This window comes from Polistes dominula, unplaced genomic scaffold (assembly GCF_049000335.1).
Source record: "Polistes dominula isolate Pdom_NZ unplaced genomic scaffold, Pdom_raw_medaka contig_33, whole genome shotgun sequence".
NCBI classification, from domain to species: domain Eukaryota; kingdom Metazoa; phylum Arthropoda; class Insecta; order Hymenoptera; family Vespidae; genus Polistes; species Polistes dominula.
The window spans coordinates 3849419-3874641 of NW_028300998.1; the positions used below are offsets into that span (position 1 = coordinate 3849419).

Sequence of the window (25223 nt, forward strand, 5' to 3'; positions counted from 1 at the left end):
ACGTTCGAATCAAACTAAATTCAAAGGCAGCTTCGATCGACGCTCTTTAACGAGCTACTACCTTGTAACGCTTCGCTTTCGTGGCCGGAAGTAGAAAAGTGAGGACAAAAGAGAAGAAATTCTGATCGTTCTCGTTGATGATAGTAAAATTTGTCTTTTCTTTTCATTTCTTTTCATTTCTTTTCATTTCTTTTCATTTCTTTTATTTTCTTTCCTTCCTATTATCGACATAAATCCTTGGCATAATCGCGATGAGTACCACCTAATAGTAACGCGAGGATCCATGTGATTTATCACGATAGTACTAGTCGCGTGGGAAAGTGTTTGAAGGGGCTATTAAATGGCTGAGTTGTCGAAGGATCCTAAAGAAAGAAATCCAACGACTACGACAACGACGACAACGACGACGACGACGACGACGACGTGGAATGAATCGTGCGAGTTGAGAAACGAGAGAGACCGGTAGCTTCAAGGTCGCGATAAAATCCGAACGTTGAAATATCGCCTTATTAATGCCGACCGCTTCATTAACGTCGAGCGTTAACACGTGCGCGCATCGTAGATGGAGAGAACGTAGGAGGAAGAGTAGCATGAGTGAGAACGATAAAGAAAGAGAAGGAAAAAGAGAAAGACAAGAAAGATACACACAGCAGCCAAGAAGAAATTATTTAACTCAGGGTACTCCGTCCGCGATGATAGCACGCGAACGCGAGCACTTTGCTCGTCGATAAAGAGCGCGGATCTTTCATAAGAGCGGCAAACCGCATAACTTTCTCGTTTGCTCCGGACAAGGAGAATAAGAGGAAATATGGGAGGTGATCGGCCTCCTCTCGAGGTGGAGTCATGCGAGCAGCTAGCTCGTGTAGCAGGCCCAGCTGCAAAGAGAAAGACTGAGAAAAAGGACTACGCGGCCGCGAGTCTGCGGGAGGAGGTGGAGGTAAATAAGGTGGTGGTGGTGGTGGAGGAGGAGGAAGAAAGGGGGGTAGATGGTCCGAGAACGAAGAAGGGGGTTGTTGGAGTGCGGGGAAGAGAGGAAAAGGGGCCCTTCAGCTCCGAACGAGAGCCAACCGGGCGGACATAGCTCTCGAGTCTGCAGGACGAGTTTATGCGATTTTTACACTCGATCTGATTTTTTGGCGGCGCGCCTCGCTCTCGCGAGACAGATATATGTCCCACGGCCATACAAGAGCCGCGCGTATAAAGACATCGAAGCGAAAGCCAACGAGAATTCCTCATCCCATCCTCTTGGCTTCCCTCTTCTTTCTTTCTTTCTTTCTTTCTCTCTCTTTCTCTCTCTCTTTTGCTCTCAGTCTCGCTCTCCTTCCTCTTCTTCCGATGCCCCATCATCCTCTTTGCCACCATACTTGGTATAGCCTTCTTCTCCGGCAACCACATCTCCTTCGCCCCCTCTACTGTTCCTCCTTCTCCGTCTCTCCTCCTCTTCTTCTTCTTTTCTTTCTTCCACTGCTGCTTCCTTCTCTATATCCTCTCCCCCACCCTTTCCCTGGCTCCGAGAACAGGAAACAAGAATACGAAGAAAGTCCAAAGGGCCTCGCCCATAACCGGTTCGCTCTCTCTCGTCATCGCTTCCCCCTCCTCTGGGTACCCTTTTTTCCCTCTCCTTCCGACTAACCACACCGACCATCCAACTTGCCTACCTGCTCCGCACGGAGAGATATAGGAAGAACGCCAATTTCCCGCCCAACTATGACACCGGCGATACCATCGTCCTATCGTCCTCGTAACTACTCTTTATTCGATACCCGATAAATTGCCGATAAAAACGACGTCTACTGTTGTTACTCGAAATTACTCAAATCCTCTCTTTCTTTCCCTTTACTTGTATGTATGTTCCAGGTCTCTAGGAAAATTTGTATCATCGTTGGATTCGACAATCGTGTCCTATATTTTTTTCTCACTCCTCCCTCCCCTACACCCATTAAATTCGAGGAGAGGTAAGAAGAGTGAAAATCGGGGGAAGTTAAAAACAGCAAAACGTTCGAAACACCATGGGTCATTCGAAACAAATCCCGGCATCTTGCTTAAACCGACATCGCCGTTCCTCATCGTGATAACAACGAAATGCTTCGTTCCTGAAAGACCGGATACCGCGATAGGGATACATTCGCGTCTGGCGTCGCATTCTTCACCTTCGGCAAGATGCGTCAGACCGTTAAGCCGAAAACAACGCGAGAGGATAGTCCCCCCAGAGAAACTTCGTCATTAAAAATCTCACGTCCTCGGACGTTAGATTTATGTCCAAAGTCTAACCGGAGGATTCCTCTTGTCTCGAACGAGCTCGTACACATTGGTGAAAAAAAAAGGAACGAGCAAAACATAAGATGAAAAAAAAAAGAAGAAAAGAAAAGAAAAAAAAAGAAATAAATAAAAAAGAAAGAAGAAAAAAATCGTTGACTTCTCGACAAGCAAAATCAACGTCAACCATCGGACTTGTAGTCTTATCCCAAGGAATCGGAGATCTTGCAAGAAAAAAATTCTAGCCCTCCGTTATGGCTACATTATGTTAGATGATTCGTTTTTTTCTCCCACGTGAAAAAACACATCCCCCGTTTGAAAAATACTATTCGTCTGTCAGCGATCATGGTGTTGCTTCGAAAATAGAAACTCGTTTTACCGGACGCATAGATACCTACGATTTAAGTAAAGCTCTGAATCGAGCAAGGCCAAGAACTTATAGCATTTTTTAGAACATATTTTTTCAATCGTTCAACGTGATAGCATTAGAAATCACGCGTTTAGTTTCTCTCGGAAGCTTTCCCGTTGCTGGAGTTTTCTCCGGAGCATCGAATCGTTTAGCCCTGTTGAACGTTCAACATAACATTTTTCCGGTCTGAAAAAATATAATAACGCATCTGATGTCAGAGCTTATGAGGGTAGGACACGCGAGAAGTGGAAGGAAAGAACGTGGCCGTGTAATAAACAGTCGTAAAAAGAGAAAGAGAGAGAGAGAGATCATCGATGTTGTAAACTGTAAGGGGTTTCGAAGAATGATTGAGGAGAGGGGGTTAAGTAAAAGAAAGAGGGGTACGTAAAAGTACGTATAGGTACTCACGCATGTGTAGTAGAAAGAAAATAAGATAATAAAAGAAAAATACAGAGAGAAAAAGAGAAAGAGAAAGAGAGAGAAAGAAAGCTCGCGATCTTCCCTCGCGTACATAACCGACCGACAGGTAAGAGTGCAAAAGCGAGAGCAAAGAGTTAAAAGAAGAAACGCTTGGAACAGCATCCACTCATCACGCGGCATGTAGCCGGCCTTTACATAAGCGACCATGCCGCCCGGCGGCGAGACCGAACGAACGCTTTTACAACTCAATGCAGGCCCCAAAGGCCCCTCCAGGCGTTGACTCTCTTCCTCCGTTTACCTCCTCCTCCATCTCCTATCCTTGTCTTTTACCCTTTTCGCCCTCTTCTAAAGAGAAGGAGAGAGAGAGAAAGATAGGCCCAGTTTTATCCGACGTAAATACGTATGTACGTGCGCGTAGACCCTCCTTCGTCCCTCTCATGGGAGACATTGTTCGCGTGCATTTATATTCTTACATGGAGGAAGCTCATTCACGTTTTACGATAAAGAAAGAAAAAGAAATAGAGAAAAAGAGAGAGAAGCAAACAAAATAACTAGGTGTCGAGACTACGTGATCTGGACATAGGTCTTTCTTTGACCGTTCGATGGATTATATTGGATAATTTACAAGTATAGATATGTATGATGGTTTTTTTAACGAAAGAAAAGGTTAGAAGGTGTATGTAACTGCTTATTCAGTTCCTATAGATATTCTATGTACAAGTACTTATTTAATATCTCCCTTTTAATATCGCTTTAATTGGATGTATATACGAGAAGGATCAAGAGTTGTAATATATCGATAGAAAGAAAGAAAGAGAGAGTATGTTAGCGAGGGGGAGATAGGAAAAGAGAGAAAGAGAGAGAGAGAAAAAGTATATGAATAAGTAAAGAAATTTTACAATTAATTGCCATTGGTGATATGATAAATATTTCTAGGAAGGTTTCAGAAGATATAATCGCATCGATCGAGACTATCGTTAAGAGTGCTTAATGTAGCTAATTTATCTAAGGTTTAACGAATCACGAAGCTAACAGACGTTCTGCCAAGCAAATGGTGGGTCATTATCGTGCGATTCTCGTCGCGGCCTTGTCTAGCCGTGTGGCTTGTCTAAGAGTCTCTCGACTGGAAGTAAAAGACAATGAGAATACTACGACACGTATGTGTTTTATCTACGTAATAAAAAGAAACCTTAAGAGAGAGAAAGAGAGACAAGATTTATTTTATTCAAAGTAACACCATATCAACCAAGTTATCTGGATGTTTTTTTTTTCTTTTTCGCTGTAAAACATTTGAGAGCATTCAAAAACGATCTCGCATTTAAGATCGAAACAATAAATTAAAAAAAAAAGGACGGGATAAAAATAGAGAAAAGGACGATAGGTAGGTATATTATTCAGTTATCTCAGAATGTTCTCTAAATTGATTTCGGAGAGTTACAACTATACACATTCATACACACATCCGCACAAACACACACACACAAGTTTATACCACGCAGAAGATTCGGTCGTTGGAAAAGCCCTCCTCTCTTGCTAGAGCAGAAGAGGGCTGTCTTATCTCGTTCACGTCGAGACGTCCCTCACGTTTCTCTCCTATCCATTATTCCGTTTGCCTTTTCTCCCACTCGCAATTCTTCTCTTTCTCTCTCATTTTCTCTCTCTCTCTGTTCTTCTTCTACTCCTCGTCTAACGAGTATCCGCATGTGCGTGAGTTATTGAGATAGTTCGTAGATAGAGAAACGCCAAGGCATTGGGGATGTAGCAAGACACGACGGTTCAACATACAACTGCACATTGCTTTGCGATTACAGCAAGAAGAAGAAAGAAAGAGAAAGACAGAGAGAGAAAGAAAAAGAGAGTGTTCTTAGTTCCGCCACGAAGATCAATCTTTCAATTAAGCGTCGGTTTCTGACCGCAGGCGTGCCTTTCGATGCATCGCTTGTGAACATCGACCGTAAACAGTCTCTCGCGCGTTCCACGAATTTTCTTTACTTCTCTTTTAATTTTTTTGTTTACAAATAAAAACAAAGAATAAGGATTACTTGGAATATTCCAATAGAAAATCCGCCGGATGTCTTCCAAATTCTCAATCAAATTTTTCTAGTTTGAAAATAATGTAGAAATAAATATTTACTTACTCATATTGTTGACTTAGATATTTATTTAATGTATATTTTAAATATCTGTATACAATTTACAATAAATATATTAATAATATTAATGGAAAATATTTTTGGAGTATTTTAGGAATTAATAAGAGAATAATAAAAGTTTTTAGATCATTCGATGATCGACTTTTTTCTCCTTTTAATAAATCTTACAAACACATTAAAGAAAAAAATTGAAGAGGCCAAAAGGGACAGAGAGAATATACAATTGAAAAAGTCTGCTGTCCGACGGCCGCGAGTGATATTGTGAAAGCGTTTAAGTAAGTCAGATAGTAAAGGATAAAAATAGAAAACAAAATTGCATAATTACTTAAAGAGAATCGATTTCATATTTAATATTCATAAGTCAGTAGAAATTTATCATGTTATGATATTAACACAATAATTAAATCATGCGTTTATATTTAATAATAATACATTTTATCATATCATTTATAGATCGGTAAATTGAAAATCAATAATGATTTACATTATCAAGTTACAAGATGGTTTTTAACTCGGGACCTATAATTCCTAAGAATTGAAGCACTTACGCAAATCATTATTCGCTCCTTCTTACGAAGCTTGTATTTGTAGGATGGGAAGGGAAATAAGGAGGAGTTACATTTAATTAAGTAAACTCAAGTCCAACGATCCTTGGGGAGTTTACAAGTCAATGTCTGCTTACACATCACGCATTCGTTCATTCGTTCGTTCGTTTTACATGTTCTCGTGTTCTTCGACGCTTCACCGAGGTCATAATTGTTCATGAATAATAAGAATGATATGGTATTAAACCGACGACCGCGTGCCTCCTACGAAATTATTCTCTCGACTTCGTTATACCGTTTCAAGTCACGCAAGACGTCCGTAACGACGAAGTAAGGAAATAGTAAGAGCGGTTTTATTGGTAAAAGCGTTTAATCTTTATCGAGATAGCTTCCGGTCGTCGGTCGTCTCGTCGGTAGTATCGTCTATAGTTACTTAATAATTTATGGCTTTAAGATTTCGCGCGAAACAAGAAGCACTTGCCGCGATTCTAATCGGATAGGTACAGCCCGTTAAATGGAAATAAGAGTAGGTATAGATAAGTATATAAGTATATATATATACATACTGTATGTGGGGGCATGATTTTCATTTAATTTCGTTGTGATTGCGCGAGCATCGCCGATAAAAGAGATAAACGTGCAAGATGTCGCGTTTGCGATTACCATTGAATTTTTACAAGAAAATAAAGGAAAAGGTAAAGATGGAGAAAATAAAGAAAATAAAGGAAAAAAATGTCCCTTCGTTTTTACATCGGCAAATTTAAGAATGCAACGGCGATAACTAGCCAATTAAAATGCTAACGCACGTTACACAAATCGCGTCGGTGAAAAAAAGAGAGAGAGAGAGCGAGACAAAGCGAAAAAGAGAGAAACTTCATGCTAACAATTCGGTGGAAATATCCTATACGGAGATACATAGAAAAAACGTCGCTTTTTCTGTTATTTTTATGGTTCGTTTCTTCTTTAGAATTTCAACGCAAAATTAAATTTTTAAACGGAGGCTGTGCTTGCAAATTCACGAGAATATGCATTCGGATAAGCACGTAGGTACACACGATACACGTAAGACACTTGTTGATCCAGTCAACCATGCGAAATACTTTGCAGCTAATGCAATACATGAACAACTATACTTTCGAATTGAATAAAAATCCATTATTAGCGAATAAGTAAAAATTGACATTTTTATATAACAAATATTATGAATGTTTGAACGCTAGTAAAACACGACGTATATAATTATTTCGAAAGAACACAAACATCGATTTGAAAATAATTATAAAAGGAGGAAAAAGAACAAATTCGTAGTTGGAAGTAAGTTATAATAAAAATCGATGAAATTCTCGACGGACATTAAAGAAAGAAGTCACGTTAATCTTACTCACTAGGGACATACACATACAACGCATACACAGAAGGCAGGTAGAGAGAGAGAGAGAGGATGAATAAGAGAGAGAGATAGAGAGAAAGAGACGTTATATATAAGGCACACACGCACGAACACGCGCACATCGAAGGGAGTAAGCAGACAGTAAGCACTCAGTTTTGTGGATAAATGACTAGCCTTTGGTAATTTTTACCTTAGAATGGATGCTGACATCGTTTAGGATCAATGCGATCGTCTTGAATCGCGAATGTAAGAAAATAGACGAATATTTAGGATTAAACGTGCCTCGATCGGCAACAATTCGGATTTCGACGCGACGCAGACGAACGGCCATGTTGGATTTCTTTCTTCCACTATGGGAGTTGGGTGCCTGTCGCGCCACGTCGCGGTTGGTTGCGAGCAACGCGACTCATCGACCAACGGCGCTACTCCCCCTCTCTCTTTCTCTCTTTTGCTACGCGTATCATTTTGTCTTCCTCTTACGCACGCCTTTCGGTTGGCGCCAAGTTCAGAGAGGGAGAGAGTGAGAGAGATAAGCTCCAAGGAACGCGCGCACGACGTGCGTCGCCATGTTGTCCGCCGAACTGTTCTCGCGCGCTTGACACGCGTCAAGCATTTTCGTGTGTTATTTAAGGAAATTCGTGAACAAAACCTGTCAAAATCTAGCACAGGTGTATTGTAGCACGTGCCAGTGACCAGAAGCTCCATCGTAAGACGATTTATTTTTGAGACTAGCGTCGAATCCAGATAAATATGCGTAAGCCTGGAATAAAGGATGTCTCGCGCCCGCGTACGTGCGTGGCAGCCATGATTATTGCATCCCTTTATTGGGATCAACGATGCGAGACTAGAGGAGTCTTTTTTAGCTCGTGTTTGTTGTTGCACGTTGCATGACTAGACAAACCGGCGAGTGTGTACGCATAGAGTGACACGTTGCACGTGTATATGTTAGATAGCGTATCTTTTTTTTCACTCAACGATTTACATACATATATGTATATATATATAAACCTGTGTATATTCTCCTTCTCCCATTCAACTACTTGCTCTCTCTCTCTTTTTATGCGCACGCGTGCGCTCGAAAGCACATGCACAAGCTGCGCGCGCGCATTCTGTATAGAATACATACTAGCTAAATCTCGTAAGTTAAAAATAATTTATTTAATAGATCATTGACGAATTAAAAGACAATTTCAATTTCTCTATTTTTAGATAACATCTGAGTTGTACCTGACAAATATATATTTGGACAAGTTTTAATATATGTTATTCTAGAAATATACTATAGAAAAAAAAAGATAATTTAAGACAATACAAAAATACAAATATTTTTTGTTTATTATATTAATTACGATACGTTGCCGACGGATTAAAGTGAAATAAACTTTTATTCTATTAGATAGATAAGAAGATTACCGTCCGACCAAATTTACGAGCGACTATATTGATTTTTTTACTACTTCTTCTTCTACATTTACTTTTTCTTTTTCTTCTTTTTGTAGTCGCGCATTTCTACGCGTATTTACCTACCTTATTCTATAATCAACTGTCTAAGAATTCATTCTATTCTTGAACAACCATATACGGTGCATGGCCATAGTTAAAAGAGAGTAGATACCTATAAGTATATACCTAGGAACACGGAGGAAGTCTAACTCGAAGTATATGTGAAATATGTTGCGTGAGATTATTTCTAGGATCGAGAGAAGTGACCGGAGTGAAACATGACATGATAAATGTATCCAGTCGTTCGTATTAAAAGGATTTAACCGTAGTAGCTAAGCAACTATGTCGTCGGACTCACTTGACTCTTCTTGCCGTAAATAAATCCAACTTGCAACTCTGACTTCCACAACCCTTTCCTTCCTCCAATCCTCATCTCTCCCCCTCTCTATACTCGCAGCCCTCGACGTTTTTCGTGAGACTTTTCGTACGTTAACTCGCGAGACATTTAGAAACGCTTCACATACATAGATATATTTATACATATATGTATATAAGTATGTATATAAGTAAGTAAGTACGTGAGCAATGTTGACGAGACCGGAATCGTAAATCACAAACGTGGCCTGACGCCTCGCTACGAGTCACGTTCTACGTCGTCGACCGTTCGAGTTCTTCGATGCAGAATAAAAAAATTGAAAAAAAAAAAAAAAAGAAAAAAACGAGAAAAATAAAAAAGAAATACAAGAAAAAAAGAAAGAAAGATGAGGGGAAGAAGAAGAAGAAGAAGAAGAAGAAGAAGAAGAAGAAGTAAAGAAATTAGACCTCTTAAAATCCTCGCCATGTGTTAAAGATCATTCATACTAAAAGTGAACTTCTTTTTAAAAGCCGATAAATGTAGAGATTGTGTGCGTGTTAATGTGCATTTGTCTATACAAAATTTATATTAATGTAGTTTATCTAATTTTTTTTTTTTCTTTCCGGTTTGTCTCTTTTATAAGAAATATCATCGATTTTGAAAGAAAGCGATTATAGTTTTCGGAAGCGTATGATTATCGATAATGACTAGAGATGAGTTGCATGTTAGGTATTTACGTGGGATTCGTAACAATGGGTCAGCCATAAATTGTCAAGATAGATATAATATCATTTTATGCTATATCAATAATAGAAAATAAAAAAGTTGACAATCTTGTTTGGTTTGCATTACTTTAGTTTTACATACTTGTATTTATGTCGATACTTTCTCAACGATATTGGACTTTATTCATTAATATGTCAACTTGAAATATGTCATTATTTATGAAAATACATTAAATATACATTAATACATTCAACAGTTCCCCATTGCACGCATTAAATAAAACGTCCTATTGAAATGGACAGGAAGTGAGTAAAAATTAATTAGACATTGTATTATATAGTAGGTATTATAAATCTTTTCATAAATTCAAAAAGTCAAGATATCCATTAATTCTAAATAATCTAAAACCCAAAACACGTATACAATCTTCCATTTTATTCAACTATACAATCTTAAGAAAATTATAAGGTCTTATAAATAATTCTCAAAGAATAAAATAACGCACCGATCACATCGATCTCACGGGACAGTTGTTTTTTCCACGTTTAAGAAAGGTTTAAAAACATTTTCAAAGAGTTATTTTCGAAACAAAAGGAATTGCGTGTTGGTCCCGATGGATTTCAAATAGGAGGGGAAATTCGAGATGCCGTCTTCCAAAAGTATAGTTAACGCTTAGTGGTACTACCGCTAGCGAATAGAAACAAGCGGATAGTTTCGCGGCGTAGCTAATTTACGGGAAGTCGAGCAATAAACATCGCGTCTCTCGCTAGAGAATACCAGCCACCTCGCGTGGATATACTCTAGTACGCTGTAACATTGGAAGTAAGAGCGAGAGATAGCAGATAAAGAGAGGGAGAGGGGAAGAGAGAGAGGGAGAGAGAGAGAGGACAAAGTGCGTTCGTGTGCAGGAACGAGAAGCATACGCACGTAGGACGCAACAGTAGCCGTAGCGCCGGTTAATTAGCGTTTAAGTTTATGAGGTGCAGGCGCGCACGCCCCACCCTCCTCAACCCCCGTCTGTCTCTATCTCTCTGGCTTTCTCTCCTTCTCTCTTTCTCTTTCTCTTTCTCTTTCACGCAGTCTACTCATCCCTCTCGTGTGTTCTCTGCCGAACCACCACCGGTGACTGCTGCGCCCTCGCTTCTCTCTAAACCTACCCTTCTACCCACCCTCAACATTCCCTCTTTCCCTCTTCCTCTTCCTCTTCTCTCTCTTTCTCCCTGTATTTCTCTCTCCCGTCTCGATACGCGTGCGCGTTTTCGCATGCATGCGTGCATGTTCACCACGTACCTACCTACGTTCGCCGGCATAGGGATATCAAACTTCACGCGCGAGAGCAATAATAAATGCTGGACGTTCGCAGCTTCGCAGGTTTATTGCCGTTAGCAGCGATTTACTGGAATTCGGTGGCCCGAAGGAGGGTGCGAAAATAACGAGGGAAAGGCGAAAAATCCTATCGAAGAGTTACCCACTCGTTTATATTTTACTTCGTTCAATTTTATAGCGAGTTGCTAGAATCGACGTCATCGGTAACGCGCAAACGCTTCTCTCGTTACACTTTTTATAGTACTTTGATTTTAATATTGAAACTTTTATGAGGTAATACGAAAGTAAGAGTTTTTTGTTTTTTACTTTAATGAATTGTTGTTTGACCAATGGTAATATAAGAACTTATTTACTTGCTTTAATAACATAATAGTATTACGAATATTCATTGACCATAGAATTAAACATTAATGTAAATTTGTGAGAAAAAGTGAAAAGTTATTTCTTTCATCGAATTGAGTTTCTTGCTTTCGTTCTTGAAAATTTATAACGTTTGCAATCGTTGAAGTTAGCCGGAGATTGCCACTGGTATACACACAAATGGATATAATTAAGCGAGTGCGTGCACTGCTTGTCGTCACGCTACCGACGGCTCAAACAGACAGTGACGATCTAGATTCACGATAGAAAGATAAAACGTTCTCATTGTAACCGCGTTCCTTCTTACTTCGTTGCACGCATTATTTAGCATATTCCGGAAGACGAGCGTCCTCGTAGACGAATCGAGAAAATCGAAACCGAAACTTTATAAATTTGTTGAAATATTTAGTAGTTTTTAAATCGATAAATTCTTGAAATAATATATATATATATATATAATAGCGTAATTTTTTCATTGTTTTTTACATAATTTTAATCTGATGTGAAACGTTTAAATCTTAATGTAAATTCTCACGTGATAACGACTATGGTTCGAGTATTATAAAAATTAATGAATATAAGATCAAGAGATAGATTACATCTTAATAAAATATGTGCAATTTTCATCGGTAAGAGTATCATGAAATCAGATTTCTATGTTGGAAATAAAGAAATGACGAAGTTCATAACATTATCTTAACTCGGTTATGAAATGGCAATGAAATGCCAAAGGAGCTATTATGTGAAAACGAGTGTTCTCCATTTTACGTCGAGCCTCTTGCATTTGGTCGCCTTTTAAAGCTTAACGAACTTCATTAATGTCTTGGTTACGATCGGATACGTTAGCGACGTATCATAATAGCAAACTTACCAGCACGTTCAAGTTATGCGCGTGCCGAGATTAGATTACTTAACGGTCCGTTTCTCCTACCAATGACTTTATCCGACGGTGAGGCTTGTTTCTTCGTGAGAGATACGACTTACCATTCATTATTGCGATATTTACAATTCATGATACTCAACGAATGGAATAATAATGACGTTTTAAGAATCGTTTAAATGTTTTTGCTTGTCAATTATAAGATTGATCAATTAACCAATTGGATTCATAAAATTAGAATAATAAAAACAAGTAGGAATTAATTTTTTGTTCTTTCTTTTTTAATTGATATCGTAGAAAATAAATATTATATACTTGAAATAAAAGGTAGGAATTAACAGGAAGAAAAGTAGATACGCGTATTTTGTATATAAGTAGTTGAAAGATTATTCCGAGCGAATATAGTAAGGAGTGCGACGGATTATCTCGAATACTCTAATGGATCCGTCGCTAGACGATAGACGTTGCGGCGAGGAGAACGTCGTCGTTGTCGAGAATGGTAGAAGGAGTAAAGATGGAAGAGAGAAAAAGAGAATAAGAGGAAGGCACGAGAGGTCAGCGTCTCTCGAACCAAAATACGTTGGCCGAGTCGTGCGTGTGTCCCGCTTGTAACTCGCTTCCTTCTCCTCTAACTTTACCAATGTAACTTTGTTCACCCTTTTCTTCTTTGATTGTCCTTGTCTTCAAACAACAAGGCCAACTAAAAGGAAGTTTTTCTTTTCGTTGTCATCGAATGAAACATCAAATTATAGCTTGGATTTTTTAAGAAAGAGAAAGTAATCGTTAGAGAGAATCAGCTGATTTTTAGACTAGCAGATATCTTGAAATCTTTATCACTCACTTGAGAACTCGATTCTCTCGTCAAATACGATAACGATCTTCTGTTTAACTTGTAAGTCTTAAAGAAAAGGAAAGAAAAAAAAGGGACGAGAAAAGAAATTCTTTCAACGAGATTCCAAAGTTCAACGTTTCTAGACGTTATACTTAGAAGCACAAGGATTAAGTAGAAAGAATGAAATTATCGGTAGAAGTCAAGGATAAGAAAAAGGACAGAGTTACTGTAAAAAAAGAGAACGATATAGTTGCTCGTTAACGAGCCCATGATTTCCCTCGAAATAAAGAAAAAGTTACGCCGTCCGATAAGCAATCGGTAAAAAGTTTTTTCAGTATTTTTGCATTCCTCGGACAAATTTTTCCTGTCTGGTGTATACCTACGGATGTTGAAGAATCTCAATGAGAAGGACTTATAGTTGGCTAACGTGTCGAAAGAGAAAGGGAGAAAGAAAGACATGGTAAAATCGTGAATATCGCAGAAAATCACGAAAGAAGGGAATGCCAAGAAGGGCGAGTTTGTTTGAGTGGACTCGTTTGGTGTACGTTCGAAAACCAAACAAGAGTATATCGGCTTGGTCGGCAGCCCTCACGAGTCCTCCCTCTCCTCCCCTTCTTTTAACCGAGACCCTTCTTTCTCCTCACCCTTTTCCAAGTCTCGAAGGCAGAGGAACGCTTATCTGTTTGCTTTTTGTCCGACTGCAGTAGCATGGCAACACGCGAGCCAGCGTTTCGCGCGAGACCAACCTGCGACAGGAGATTCGTCCTGATATCGTTACTTGGTAGCACGCGAGCACGCCAAAACTCCTCCCCAGACCGAACGTGCCTTGATAAAGGGACGCGGCGCTCGCTCGACCAGTTTTATGCTCTGTCAATGCTAGTCCCACTGCTACGGCCATTTCGAATATCCCGACCAATATCCTGAGGACTGACCGTACCGGTCTTCTTTCCGTATCTCGATACAGTATATTGGGTACCATAGAAAAATGTTCTCTTTCGTAAAATAACATCAAAATAAATCCTTCTATTTAAATAAAATTATTTAATTAAATTTTCAATTATTTAACGACGATTGTAATATTAACGAATTGATAACTGATAGATTATAAATTATTTTATTATCCTGTTGTGACGTTTAAGTATCCACAATTACCGTTAGTGAAAAATTATTATACTACGAGTTAAGCTGAGATAAGCTATTGCTAGGAGAGAAAAGAAAACAACCTCAACGAGAAAAGATTTTAAATAAACGATAGGAAAGAAGAGAAAAAGAGCACGAGTCGGGTCGGGCTATACTGTTTATTTTTATACTTTCTCGTGCTATAGAAAAGAAGGATAAAAGAAAGATAGTGAGAAAGAAGGGCAAAGTATATGAGCGTCTTTGGTATATATGTACATCTAATTCTGAGCGCGCTGCGCCGCGTAATTAAATCATGCCGACGGTTTCGCAATTAAACTCGATTATTTGCTCGTCGCTATTCTCCCCACGTCGTTTTAACTCTTTCCGAGTTTCCCTTCGGCACCCTTCAAGGGTACGCGAGAATACAATTCGTCGAGAGTGTAATATCCTTTGAGTCCCGCTTGGACCAACGCCCAATGAGAACGACGTTTCGCCATCTTAATTCTTGCTATTCAAAACTTTTAATTGCTGATTATAAAATTCTTGGGAATTATACCTAATTTGTCATTTTATTCTCTTTTATTATTAAATATATATATATATATATATAATTAATCGATTATTTGCGCTTTATTTATTACTTAATTTTATTTTTAATCATTCATTTTTTCGATCATAAAAATAAAAAAAATAAATATTATTTCAAATGCCTCGTATGTGTGCGCGAACGATTATCATCGTGTTTTTATTTTAAGTTTATCGTACCACGTTGTTACAATTTTCTCACTCGAATCGTGACGCTGTGCATCGTAAAGGATAATCCGGAAGGCAAAACTATCTCAGATAGCCAAGGGCTTTTAAGGTTATTTATAAGATGTGGTTGTTCCGTGCAATAAAATGTTTCAACTGTAACTACATCCAAACGACTTGTGTACAATAGCTCGTAGACAAGTTTTGCGTTTCCATACATATTTACTTTATCGCATCGTTGCATTCTTTTTTGTAATAATCATTGTTAACTGCGACAGCGTTTGCATTAAGAAAAGATATTATATAAAACGGATCAAAAGTCGAAGGATTTTTCTCGTAGCAGTTTTTTATCTGGATTCCAAGGATGATTTTGTCCCATGGTGTTTTTTATGAGTTGATTTGTCCTCAGCTAGAATACATCATTTTTACTTTCTCCAGACACGTTTTTTTATACTCGGGACAAAAGAGGACTTTTTTATAGAGAACTACAGATCAAAAGAAAGAAAAAGGAAAGTTTTAGGAAAGTAAAAAAAAAAAAACATATATAACCGCGAACGTCTCGTAAAACTTTCTCGAAGATATTTTTTACTAAAAAATAGTAACGTTTACATTCAACGTTTCAGAGAAGGTTAACTTTCTCCGAGAAAATGTTCTTTTAGACTTTTTTACGAGACCCTTCGGAAAAACCTTAACATCTGAATCTTTTATATATGTATTGTACAAGGTCAGGGACGATTCTGATGTCACAAAAAACACGAAAGTCGAACTTTTTTATGAGAGAAAGATAATCTAAAAAAATCATGGGACTAAAAAATAGAAAAAACAGAAAATCAAAGAGAAGAAAATGATTTACGAGCTAGTATGCTCAGATCAAATAGCACTGCAATTTGATTTATTAGAAATGAGCTTCTAATATCATGCTGCAGATAATATAATATAGTATTACTGTGCACACGTACCTAGTAGCATATTCGTAATAATTGCGAGCAAATTGATTGTTACGAAACATCGTTACGAGTTTATAAGTTGGTAGTAGTTAAGCATGTATATGGTGTCGATCAAAGACTACCAGTTTATTTCTTTTTTTTGCTATTTTTTTATTTAAGTATTATGACATCATTCGCGAAAGTGATATTGCGTCATTCTGTTCGACAGAGAATACAAGTTATCGGAGATTCGGAAATATTTTGAGATCGTTAATCGAAGACGTAAAAAAAAATATATGTATATGTATATATAAAAAATAGGAAGAAAAATGAAGAAACTCGTACAAACGAGTAGTTTCCCTTACGTTTTTTCGAAGTTAACGTAGCACTGCTTTACGATTATTCGGTCTTTCCGTAAAAGGACGACATACGAGCGAGTACATTTTACAAAGTTGCCCTTTAATTCTCATAGAGTATAATTCCGTTTCGTAAGAATTTACGATTGTTTCAGGCATTGGTTGTTAACTTTTTTGTTTAACTTCTACCCCTTACAACCTGTACCTACCCTTTTCTACGTTTTGTTCTATCTACGAGCATTTTCCCAAACCCCTATTTGCTGGAAATGGATAAGAGAGAAAGAGACGCAAAGCGAGCGAGCGAGTGTTGTGTGTGTTAGAGAGAGAGAGAGAGAGACAGAGAAAGAGAGAGCAAAACGGAGGATGCGACAATATCCGGCGCCCCGGCGTCCGACAACTGATAACGCCAAGGGATGTTTATGCGTGTGTTCATAATACGTTTCGAGCTATGCCCGAATTCTTCGATCCATTACACCTACCGCGAAAATGCCTCCAATTTTCTCCTCGTTGCAACCACTGTATACCGACAAATTCTGTTCCGCATTTACGTAACTAACTTTATTTCTCGATAACAATAAAATCTATTATCGGAGAAAATAATATACTTTACGTTCACATCGATTATACACTAAACATAGTTTACAATACATTTTACTAAGAAATTTGGTGTACGAGAGAGAAAAAAGCCATGAACGTCATTAGGAAAAAAAAAAAAAATAAGAACATATTCGTAGATCGGCGTAGAATTCGCACGTTCGACGCGCGAACTCGAAAACGATAATGCGAGAGACCGGCAAATTTTATAGATGCTGAATGAATACAGCCATAAAAAAGGGAAGTACTTTCTTGCCAGCTCAATGGGTTTCGTATCTATATGTAAATAAAGCAGAAAGAGGCGGCGTAGAGAAAAAGAGAGGAGGCGACCATTTCTCTCTGGCGGAGCTGCTGTAATTTACGTGAGGACCGAAGATAGCGAGGCGACTCACTTCGCGTTCCAACGACGAACGAAAAAAGAAAGAAGAAGGAAGAAGAGGAGGAGGAGGAGGAGGAGGAGGAGGAGGAGGAAAGAGAATGAGGAGGAAAGAGGTGGAAACGATAGTGCTTCTGCTAGTGCTGCTATTGAGATGGAAGTCGACCTCCTTTTCTTCATTATTTACCATTTCGAAAGACACGGGTAAAATAACAGGGTAACAATTGACTCATTTACTCCGATAAAAAACAAAAAAAAACCTAAAGATTGATAACAAATCTTCTATCGTTTTAATCAATAAAAAAAAAAGATAAATGATAATTTTGGGTACATTTAAATATGGAACATAGATGTCTCGGACTTGGAAGAAACATGGAATACCAATACAATGAAGGAAAGGATCGCGAAGAGAAGTACAAGTCGTACACCTCCACCTTCCCTACCAAACGGTTCCACCGAGTGAAATAATAGTTCGCCTTGGCTGCCACACCCAGTATTGTATACACATACTTGGATACATTTCTACATATACGTAGAAAGATACTCGACCGTTCGTCGCCTTATGCGCCTGCTTTGGCATTTTACGTAGGTATACGCGAATGATGTATACGCTATCTAGCTCGGTCGCACTCTCGTACACAAACAAACGCACGGTAAACATATAAACGCATACACACATATGTATATAAATGTATATACATATATAGTACATACACGTGGAGAATATATCCTAAGGTCGGAGAACACGGTGTGCGTGCACGAACGACGTGGCTGGCTTTCCAAGATAGCGGCGATACGAGTTGGGAGTGAGGGTGAGAGAACGAACGAATGAACGTACGAAAGAGAAAGAGAGAAAGAGAGGGTTGGACAGGGGCGGGTGGTGGCTGGCTGCCTTCGAGGTAGGGTGGGATCGAGGGAAGAAGGAAAGCCTGGGGGGAGGCGGAACGACGATGGTGGTTCTTCGTTCGTTCGCGTTCGTTCGTTTCTACGTCCCCGCAGACGTCCAACCGCTGATCTACGATTCCCTCGCGCATAGCGGAGCACATAACTCTTCTCTTATACCTCCTCGTGAGATCCTAGCGACGATATTGCCATCCACGTGTTCCAAACGTATCCCAGAAAACAAAAATAAAAGGGTCGCCGAACGAAGGGCTGATGTGGAAGGGGTGCGGAAGACCGACATTTCTAGCTACGAAAAGGGCTCGTCTCCGATCTCCAACCTTTTTTCCATTATCGACGCTCCAGAGGATACGAGCGGACACTTCTGGAGGATGTCTTTCGGGAGGGTACAATATGGTGTTTCGAAGTTGCCATTGGAAAACCGTTCGTCTCCTTTCGTGAACGACTATCGAAGAATTTCTTTTCTTCCTTTCTTTTTCTTTCCTTTTTTTTTTGTCTTGTCTTTTCTTTTCTTTTTTTACTTTCTTTTCTGGGTTTTTTTTTTATCAAGAACTTTCTACTTCAATGATCGATTTTTTGCACAAGAAATCTTTTCCAATAACCCTAACAAATTTATTTATTCCACTGTAAATGTGTATTATTTTGAAAATTATGGAACGCGTGTGAGTTTCGTAGACAATTTTTTTAATTTAAAAAGACAGAGTCACGGGGGTTAAAACATTTTATGACGAAAAGAATATTACGAAATCTGACAGAGAAGATTTTGAATACAATAGAGTAATCAAAGGATTAGCGGAGGGTTGAAGCGCATCCTTCTCTTTACTCCTATCCTCTCCTATCCTCATGCATGGTGTGCTCGTGCAAGCGGTTAACGCACCCATTTCACGCCTCGGGAGGCATTCAGCTTCCTCATCCAAATTCTAACCAAATCCATGGAAATCCCCTCTCTCGTGCAGCTTTAGAGTATTTCTGTTTAGAAAAGGGTTGGGTGGGAAGGAAGAACCGTGAACCCGTATCCAATTGTTATACTCTACGTTAAGCTCTGAAAATTATGCTCTCGCTAATCAATGTGAACGTATGTGCAAAGTTAAAAGCTCCAAATTGATACTGAATTTTGCACATCGAACGCATGCAATTCGCATACAATAGAAATTACTAAATATTTGTTTAAACAAAAAATAATATCTTACGTGTCAAGTAAAACATTTCGACATTTTCGGTCCAACATGAAGGAAAAAGAAATATATGAAAAACGTGATCAAAGAACACGAAAAGACATGAATGATCGATTCGGTAATCAAGACATTCCCATTATGCGGCTCGTCGACCCGAATAATTCACTGTCAGCGAGTTTCCTCACCCTCGATCTATTCTTTCTCCTCTTAATTTCAAATTCACCTTCTTCTCTCGATTATCGGTGCCAAGTAGTCGAATTCGATTCTCCTAGTCTTAAAAATAAGAAAAAGATTTCTTTCTGAGATCGACTTAATCGTGTCCATGGAGTTAAGATTTACGAGTTTCGGAAATAGTGGAAAAGTTTGGCCTTGGAGAAAAATTAGACGATCGAATCCTTAGGTTTACCCAAAATACATTTTTCTTATAAATCGGAAGGTGTGGTAGCCTTCTAAAGAGCCTCCGTGCGATCGTTTGCAATAGCAGAACGGGCCTAAAGTGAGTATCGATCAGAGAAACTCTGAGGGAATTACCGAGCGTGAGCGATTCTCCATTGCCTATACCAAGTGGTTATATCTGCCATACGTCGTGTGCCATAGTAAAGGGGCGGCAACCGCAGCAGCACGACTGTCCTTTCACCCCCGCCACCTCGTCTTCCCCACCTCGGCTACCCCAATTTCACCCCCGAGAGCCAATATTTATTGATTACCCTCGAAGGCATCGTTCTCCACTCTTCTCTATCCCGATTCCCTCTCTTTCTCTTTCTCTTTTTCCTTTTCGTATATTTTTTTTTCTTGTTCCCTTTTTTTGTTCCTTTTCGATTTCTTTCTCTCACACACCTTTCCTCCAACGTCGAATTTTTTAAAGAATTCTACATCGTGGCAGGGCACTACTCTAACAGCTGTTCTTCGCTCGTTCTTTTTCTTTCTATTTCTCTGAGTTTTTCTCTCTCCTATCTCTATCCCTCTTTATTTTTTAGTATTCGTTGATGGAGATGGAAAGGGACAGAGTTTAAAGATTCCCCAACGAAATGTGCTCCCTTCTTCTTCCCTCGACTTCTAACCCTCAAAGATTTCTCGTGAATCACATAGGATATCGTGAATTCTATGAAATTTTAGGAACATCGAACATCTGTGCCCTATCAGCGAGAACGTAATACTATAAACTTTGAGAAGTTTCGTCAACGGGGCGTGGATGAAACACGTGAATGAATGGATAATTAATCGAGATCGATTTAAGTTTCAATGAAGCACGACTCACCTTGCAACCATGTCCAATGTGGCTTAGCAATATCGTCCTTACCTGGAAAAATATTTGGAAAAAATTGTAATCAGATTGGATATCGATAGAGAAGTTGATACTTACAATCGATTTATGAGAATCGAATTTAAATGTGAGATATACGATCAATGACGTGTTGTTACTCGTTAGTGGTACGCGGTTTAATGTATGGATTTACCTATATATTATATTATATACATTTGTACATGTATGCATATGTTGAACGAAAGCGTGACGTATGATGCCGATATTTTCGACATGACGATATTTCTAGTACGCTAGGCAGTTTCATTTTCGAATGAAGGATTCATATTTAAAATCGTCTCGGGTTGTGCCAAGGGATTAAAAAATTAACGCGCGCTTCGTTCGGTAGTATCGGACCGACAACGAAATCCCGTAGCGTGATTGCGGCTCGATTTATCGAATACGCGTATATAACCGAGTATTGGATCCGTTAATAATCCATTATACGTCACGAGGCTACGATTTTCAACATTTTACATTCTTCCGCTCTCGTAAACCTTATTCAAATTAAAAGAATCCTCCATTATTGTATAATTTCCGTCAAATTTTCTTTAAACGTATTATTACAATCAAAATAATATTATTAATAATTATGCAACAATTTGAATCTATGTATCATGCGATTTGACATTAATAAAATCATTCGTTTTCCAAGATCAAGACTAATTTTTAAAATGATATTAAAAAAAAATAAAAATAAAAACATCTAACAATAACACACGAGACTTTAATTGTAGCGAACATGTAAGGATGGTGAAACCGAAAGGAGTCAATGCAATAAGTCCCTCTTAAATGTATATTTGGTATCGGCGAACAATGCTAACGAACAACTTCTACGCATACCATCGTCGATAACGAGGATATTTTCAGTCATGTAAAATGGAGTGGCTGTCCATTCGTAACCATATGCTTGCATTTATGTATATCCGTACATGTATACACATATGCATAAACGCATATGTATATTTCATGTATGTGTGTACGTACGCGTTGGTTGTTACCTACTTAAGTTAGATATTATCGACATAGGAGGCGATTCGATTGCGTGTACCGGAGCATGCTATAGCGCTGATATAGAACTACTAAACAGGTCGTAGATCAGCTTGGTTAGTTATAACGCCGGCCCTTTGCTCTCTCTCTCTCTCTCTCTCTCGCGTTCGAGCACGCGTGCCCACCCACTATCTCACTCTGTCTGTTATTCTCTCTCTCTCTCTCCTTCTCTCCTCTCTCTCACTCCTCTTCTATCCCCAAACCAATTCCCAGAGGTGTTCTGGATCATTTGGTGGCCCGCGGCCGTGAGATGCGCGCATGCACCGACAACAATGCGCTATCATGATCGCAGAATGCGGATTGAAACATTGCCTGGGATTATAGAGAGAGATAGAGATAGAGTAAAAAAAAAAAAAAAAGAAAAAAAAATCTCTTTTCTGATCCTATTTTTTACGTACTGTGTATGAAATCCATGGATTTTCCATACACTTTTTTCTATATTTTTTTGCTCCCCTAGTTTTTTTTTTTTTAAATATTTCCCGAGATAAAATTTATAGAATTTTAATTTATTCCTATGTTACCTATACTTTCACGAACCGAAGTCTATGTAATTTAGTAACTATTTGCAACATTGCAAACCTACTTGATATTTATAATTAATGTATTATTTTCTAGGTATAATATATGATTATTTGCATAAAGTAGAATATCATGTTTATGTTTAATGAATATAAAATAGTCGTTTGGTATACGTTAATGTGGTAGAAGAGAGTTATCGAATCCGTAACAGTCATCTAAATTGTATCTCATCAATTATGTTTTTCGAAGCTGAATATAAATGTCAATAAAATACTTCGAGAGAGGGATACAATTTTAACAACTCTCCCCTGCATTTATATTTACTGTGCTTATATTAAAGGATAAAATGGCGATAAACGAAGAGAAAGGGTAAATAATAAAAATACTGTTAGAATTTGATCGACAAACTCGAAAAATCGAGATTATTTCTAGTATGATAGAAAGCTCTATTTGAAAAAGCTTGACGGACAGGTTCAAACTAAAGAGAGAAACGAACGAACGAACGAATGAACGAACGAACGAACAAACGAACAAATGCCGATAAATCGTATATGAGACATCATATTTTTATCGAGCATCGGTAAAGTTCTCATTGAACTTTGAGTCTGACGGTTTTCTGTCGTCGTTGCAGGTCGTCTGGACGAATCGATGATCGAATAGTAACGACGATATTGCTTTTGGTTGGATTCGCAATGAGGAAAAGTCCGCAAGGATATGACATACGACGCATTGCCGGTGACTGGTTATTAGATTATTGGTCACATCGACAGCTCGTGCGTTGCCCATCGATATTTAGGGGATGAGTTTGAAGGGTGGATAGAATGGGGGTAGAAAGTTCGCCGATGGTTATGGCGGGGCTGGGCGTCGTTGGTATCGCGAGTGCAAGTGTTGTCGTCGGCAATGCCTAGTAACGATGCTGGTGTTAGTGTTGCTGATGGCAATGGCGGTAGTACTCGCCGAACGGTGTTACGGTCTCGTACGCACAACGTACAAATAGATGGGAAAGGGTAGCTTCGGGAGTGATAGGAAGAGGGAGGTGAAGGGAAAATAGGCGGTGGAGAGGGACGAGGAAACGGTAGGGGACAAAATGGGGAGGCTGTGATAACGATAACGTACGATCGGCATTAGCTGCCGGCTTGCTGCAACTGATGGATGCGCTAATTATCAGCAAGCAGGAGTTACAGTGTTTCGCGTCCGTACGTACGATGACTATGCGGTGTTACCGATAAAACTCCACACAGGAAATGCTTCGAACGAGGAAAAAAAAGTTAAAAGCGAGTCGAACGAAGCTTGGATTGATGGATTAATGGATAGATCGATGGATTCGTCTAGGTATAAATCGTCTATATAAAGATCGAAAAATTTTCAGTGGCGAATAGTGAACGCGTTCGAATATCTTTGGTTCATCATATAGTTAGATATTAAATTTTCGGGAAGATTTATTTGATAACACGTAGAAGGAGTGTTAACTAACTCATGACTTAATCAAAAACGGTCGAACAAAAAGATTCATTATAAAATAAGTAGAAAAAGTTTAAATGAAGAAATAGGAAACACGCGATTGGACAAAGGTAGAGAACTCGGTCATAAAGGATGTAGGTACGTAATTTCGGGTGTACTCGCGGGGTGAAGTAGGACGTTCGTTCGGCGACGAGATACAGATACCTACCCCTTAACCACAAGCCGCGGTCTAAGCCTCTAGACGCATGCACGTTGCATAACGTAGAGCTCGAGGTCGAACATACACAGACATAGCTTTATAGAGGCGGGCTCGATCGTCCGAGAGAAAGAGAAAGAGAGAGAGGACGAGAGAGATCCCGTTGGCCTGTAATGAACATGGCGCTTGTTTATTTAATGGGAAATTCGGTGGCGCCATAAAGCTCGAAGAAGGGGGTGAAACCTATTAAATTTATGTTTTCGGTTTACCCGCTCTGACGGATCGCAATACCCGCAGCCGTCGCCCTCTTCTATCGTTTCTCGCCACATCATCCCCTTTCCTCTCGCCCACCCCCTCCTCATTCTATCTCTCTTTCACACTAAAACCTGTCTAGATCGTCCTGCGTGCGATTTCCATGTGTACGTATACGCTATTGGTAGTCCAATGTAATCCAATATATATATACATATATATTTGGTCACCACCCTAAAAGAGTGTGAGACAACTATCTCTTTTTCTTTTCTCTCTTTTTTTCTCTCACACTCACGGAGTATATTCGATGTGGTGTAACGTCCGCTTCGTGACGGACAGCGCCGCGTCAGCGCCGTAAACTGTCGTCATCGGTGTTCTACGCGTGGTTGGAACGTGTGCCCGGAATGCGCCCTCAAATGCGTTCCACTACGATATCGATAGTCAGTCCTCTCTATTCTACCCCTTCTATCCCTTCTACTCCACTAAGTGTCTCTTAAATTAAGCTCGCACACATTCTCGACTATCTCAAAATGGTTTTAATTACTGACTCCGAAATATCCGCAATATTTCTTTTTATTTCATTGTTGTGTATGTATATTTTTTTTACAATACTCGGAAAACAAGACAAATAAAATTATATTTGTCTAATTACAAAATAATAGATATAAAATAGAATAGAAAATATATCGATAGGAAATAATTTTGTTCGCAATAATTACTTATGAGTCCTATGTTCTTTACCGGGCCAATTAGAGAGAGAGAGCAGAAAGTTTCTACCCTCCTTTCTGGACACTCTCGTAAGAAGTTCCACTCCCTTGAAGTATTCAAACGTACTACTAAAAAACGACCATCCTGCAACTTTATCCCTTTGGAAGCAGCGTAATTGCCAAATTTTCCTCGCCCTTAATTTAGTGTTATAATTGCTTCCTACCCTTCATAAGGGGCTGACTAGTGGTACACCGGTCCTTGGGATTCTACCACCCTGCGTCATTCCTTATATCCATTCTCATTCCCTTAGAAGAATCTTTACACCACCCTCCCAAGAAATGTTCTCTCTCTCTCTCTCTTACTTTTATCACGCTATTTCCAAATAGGGTAATAAATTTATGCTCAATGCGCATTTAAACGACCTCGATAATGCCCTGGATCTG

At 39.0% G+C, this 25223-nt stretch overlaps 1 protein-coding gene across 3 annotated transcripts in view; it reads right to left on the reverse strand.

Moving 5' to 3' along the window:
- Positions 1-25223, reverse strand: part of LOC107065729 (ultrabithorax) — a 138160-nt gene that overhangs the window by 54298 nt on the left and 58639 nt on the right. The window contains exon 3 of one of the 3 annotated variants that reach the window (XM_089173452.1): positions 20550-20591. The exons of the other annotated variants lie outside the window; for them this stretch is intronic. Coding sequence (XP_089029578.1) covers positions 20550-20560 — 11 coding nt within the window. The 5' untranslated portion in view covers positions 20561-20591. The remainder of the gene's footprint in view (positions 1-20549; positions 20592-25223) is intronic. 3 annotated transcript variants of the gene reach the window in all.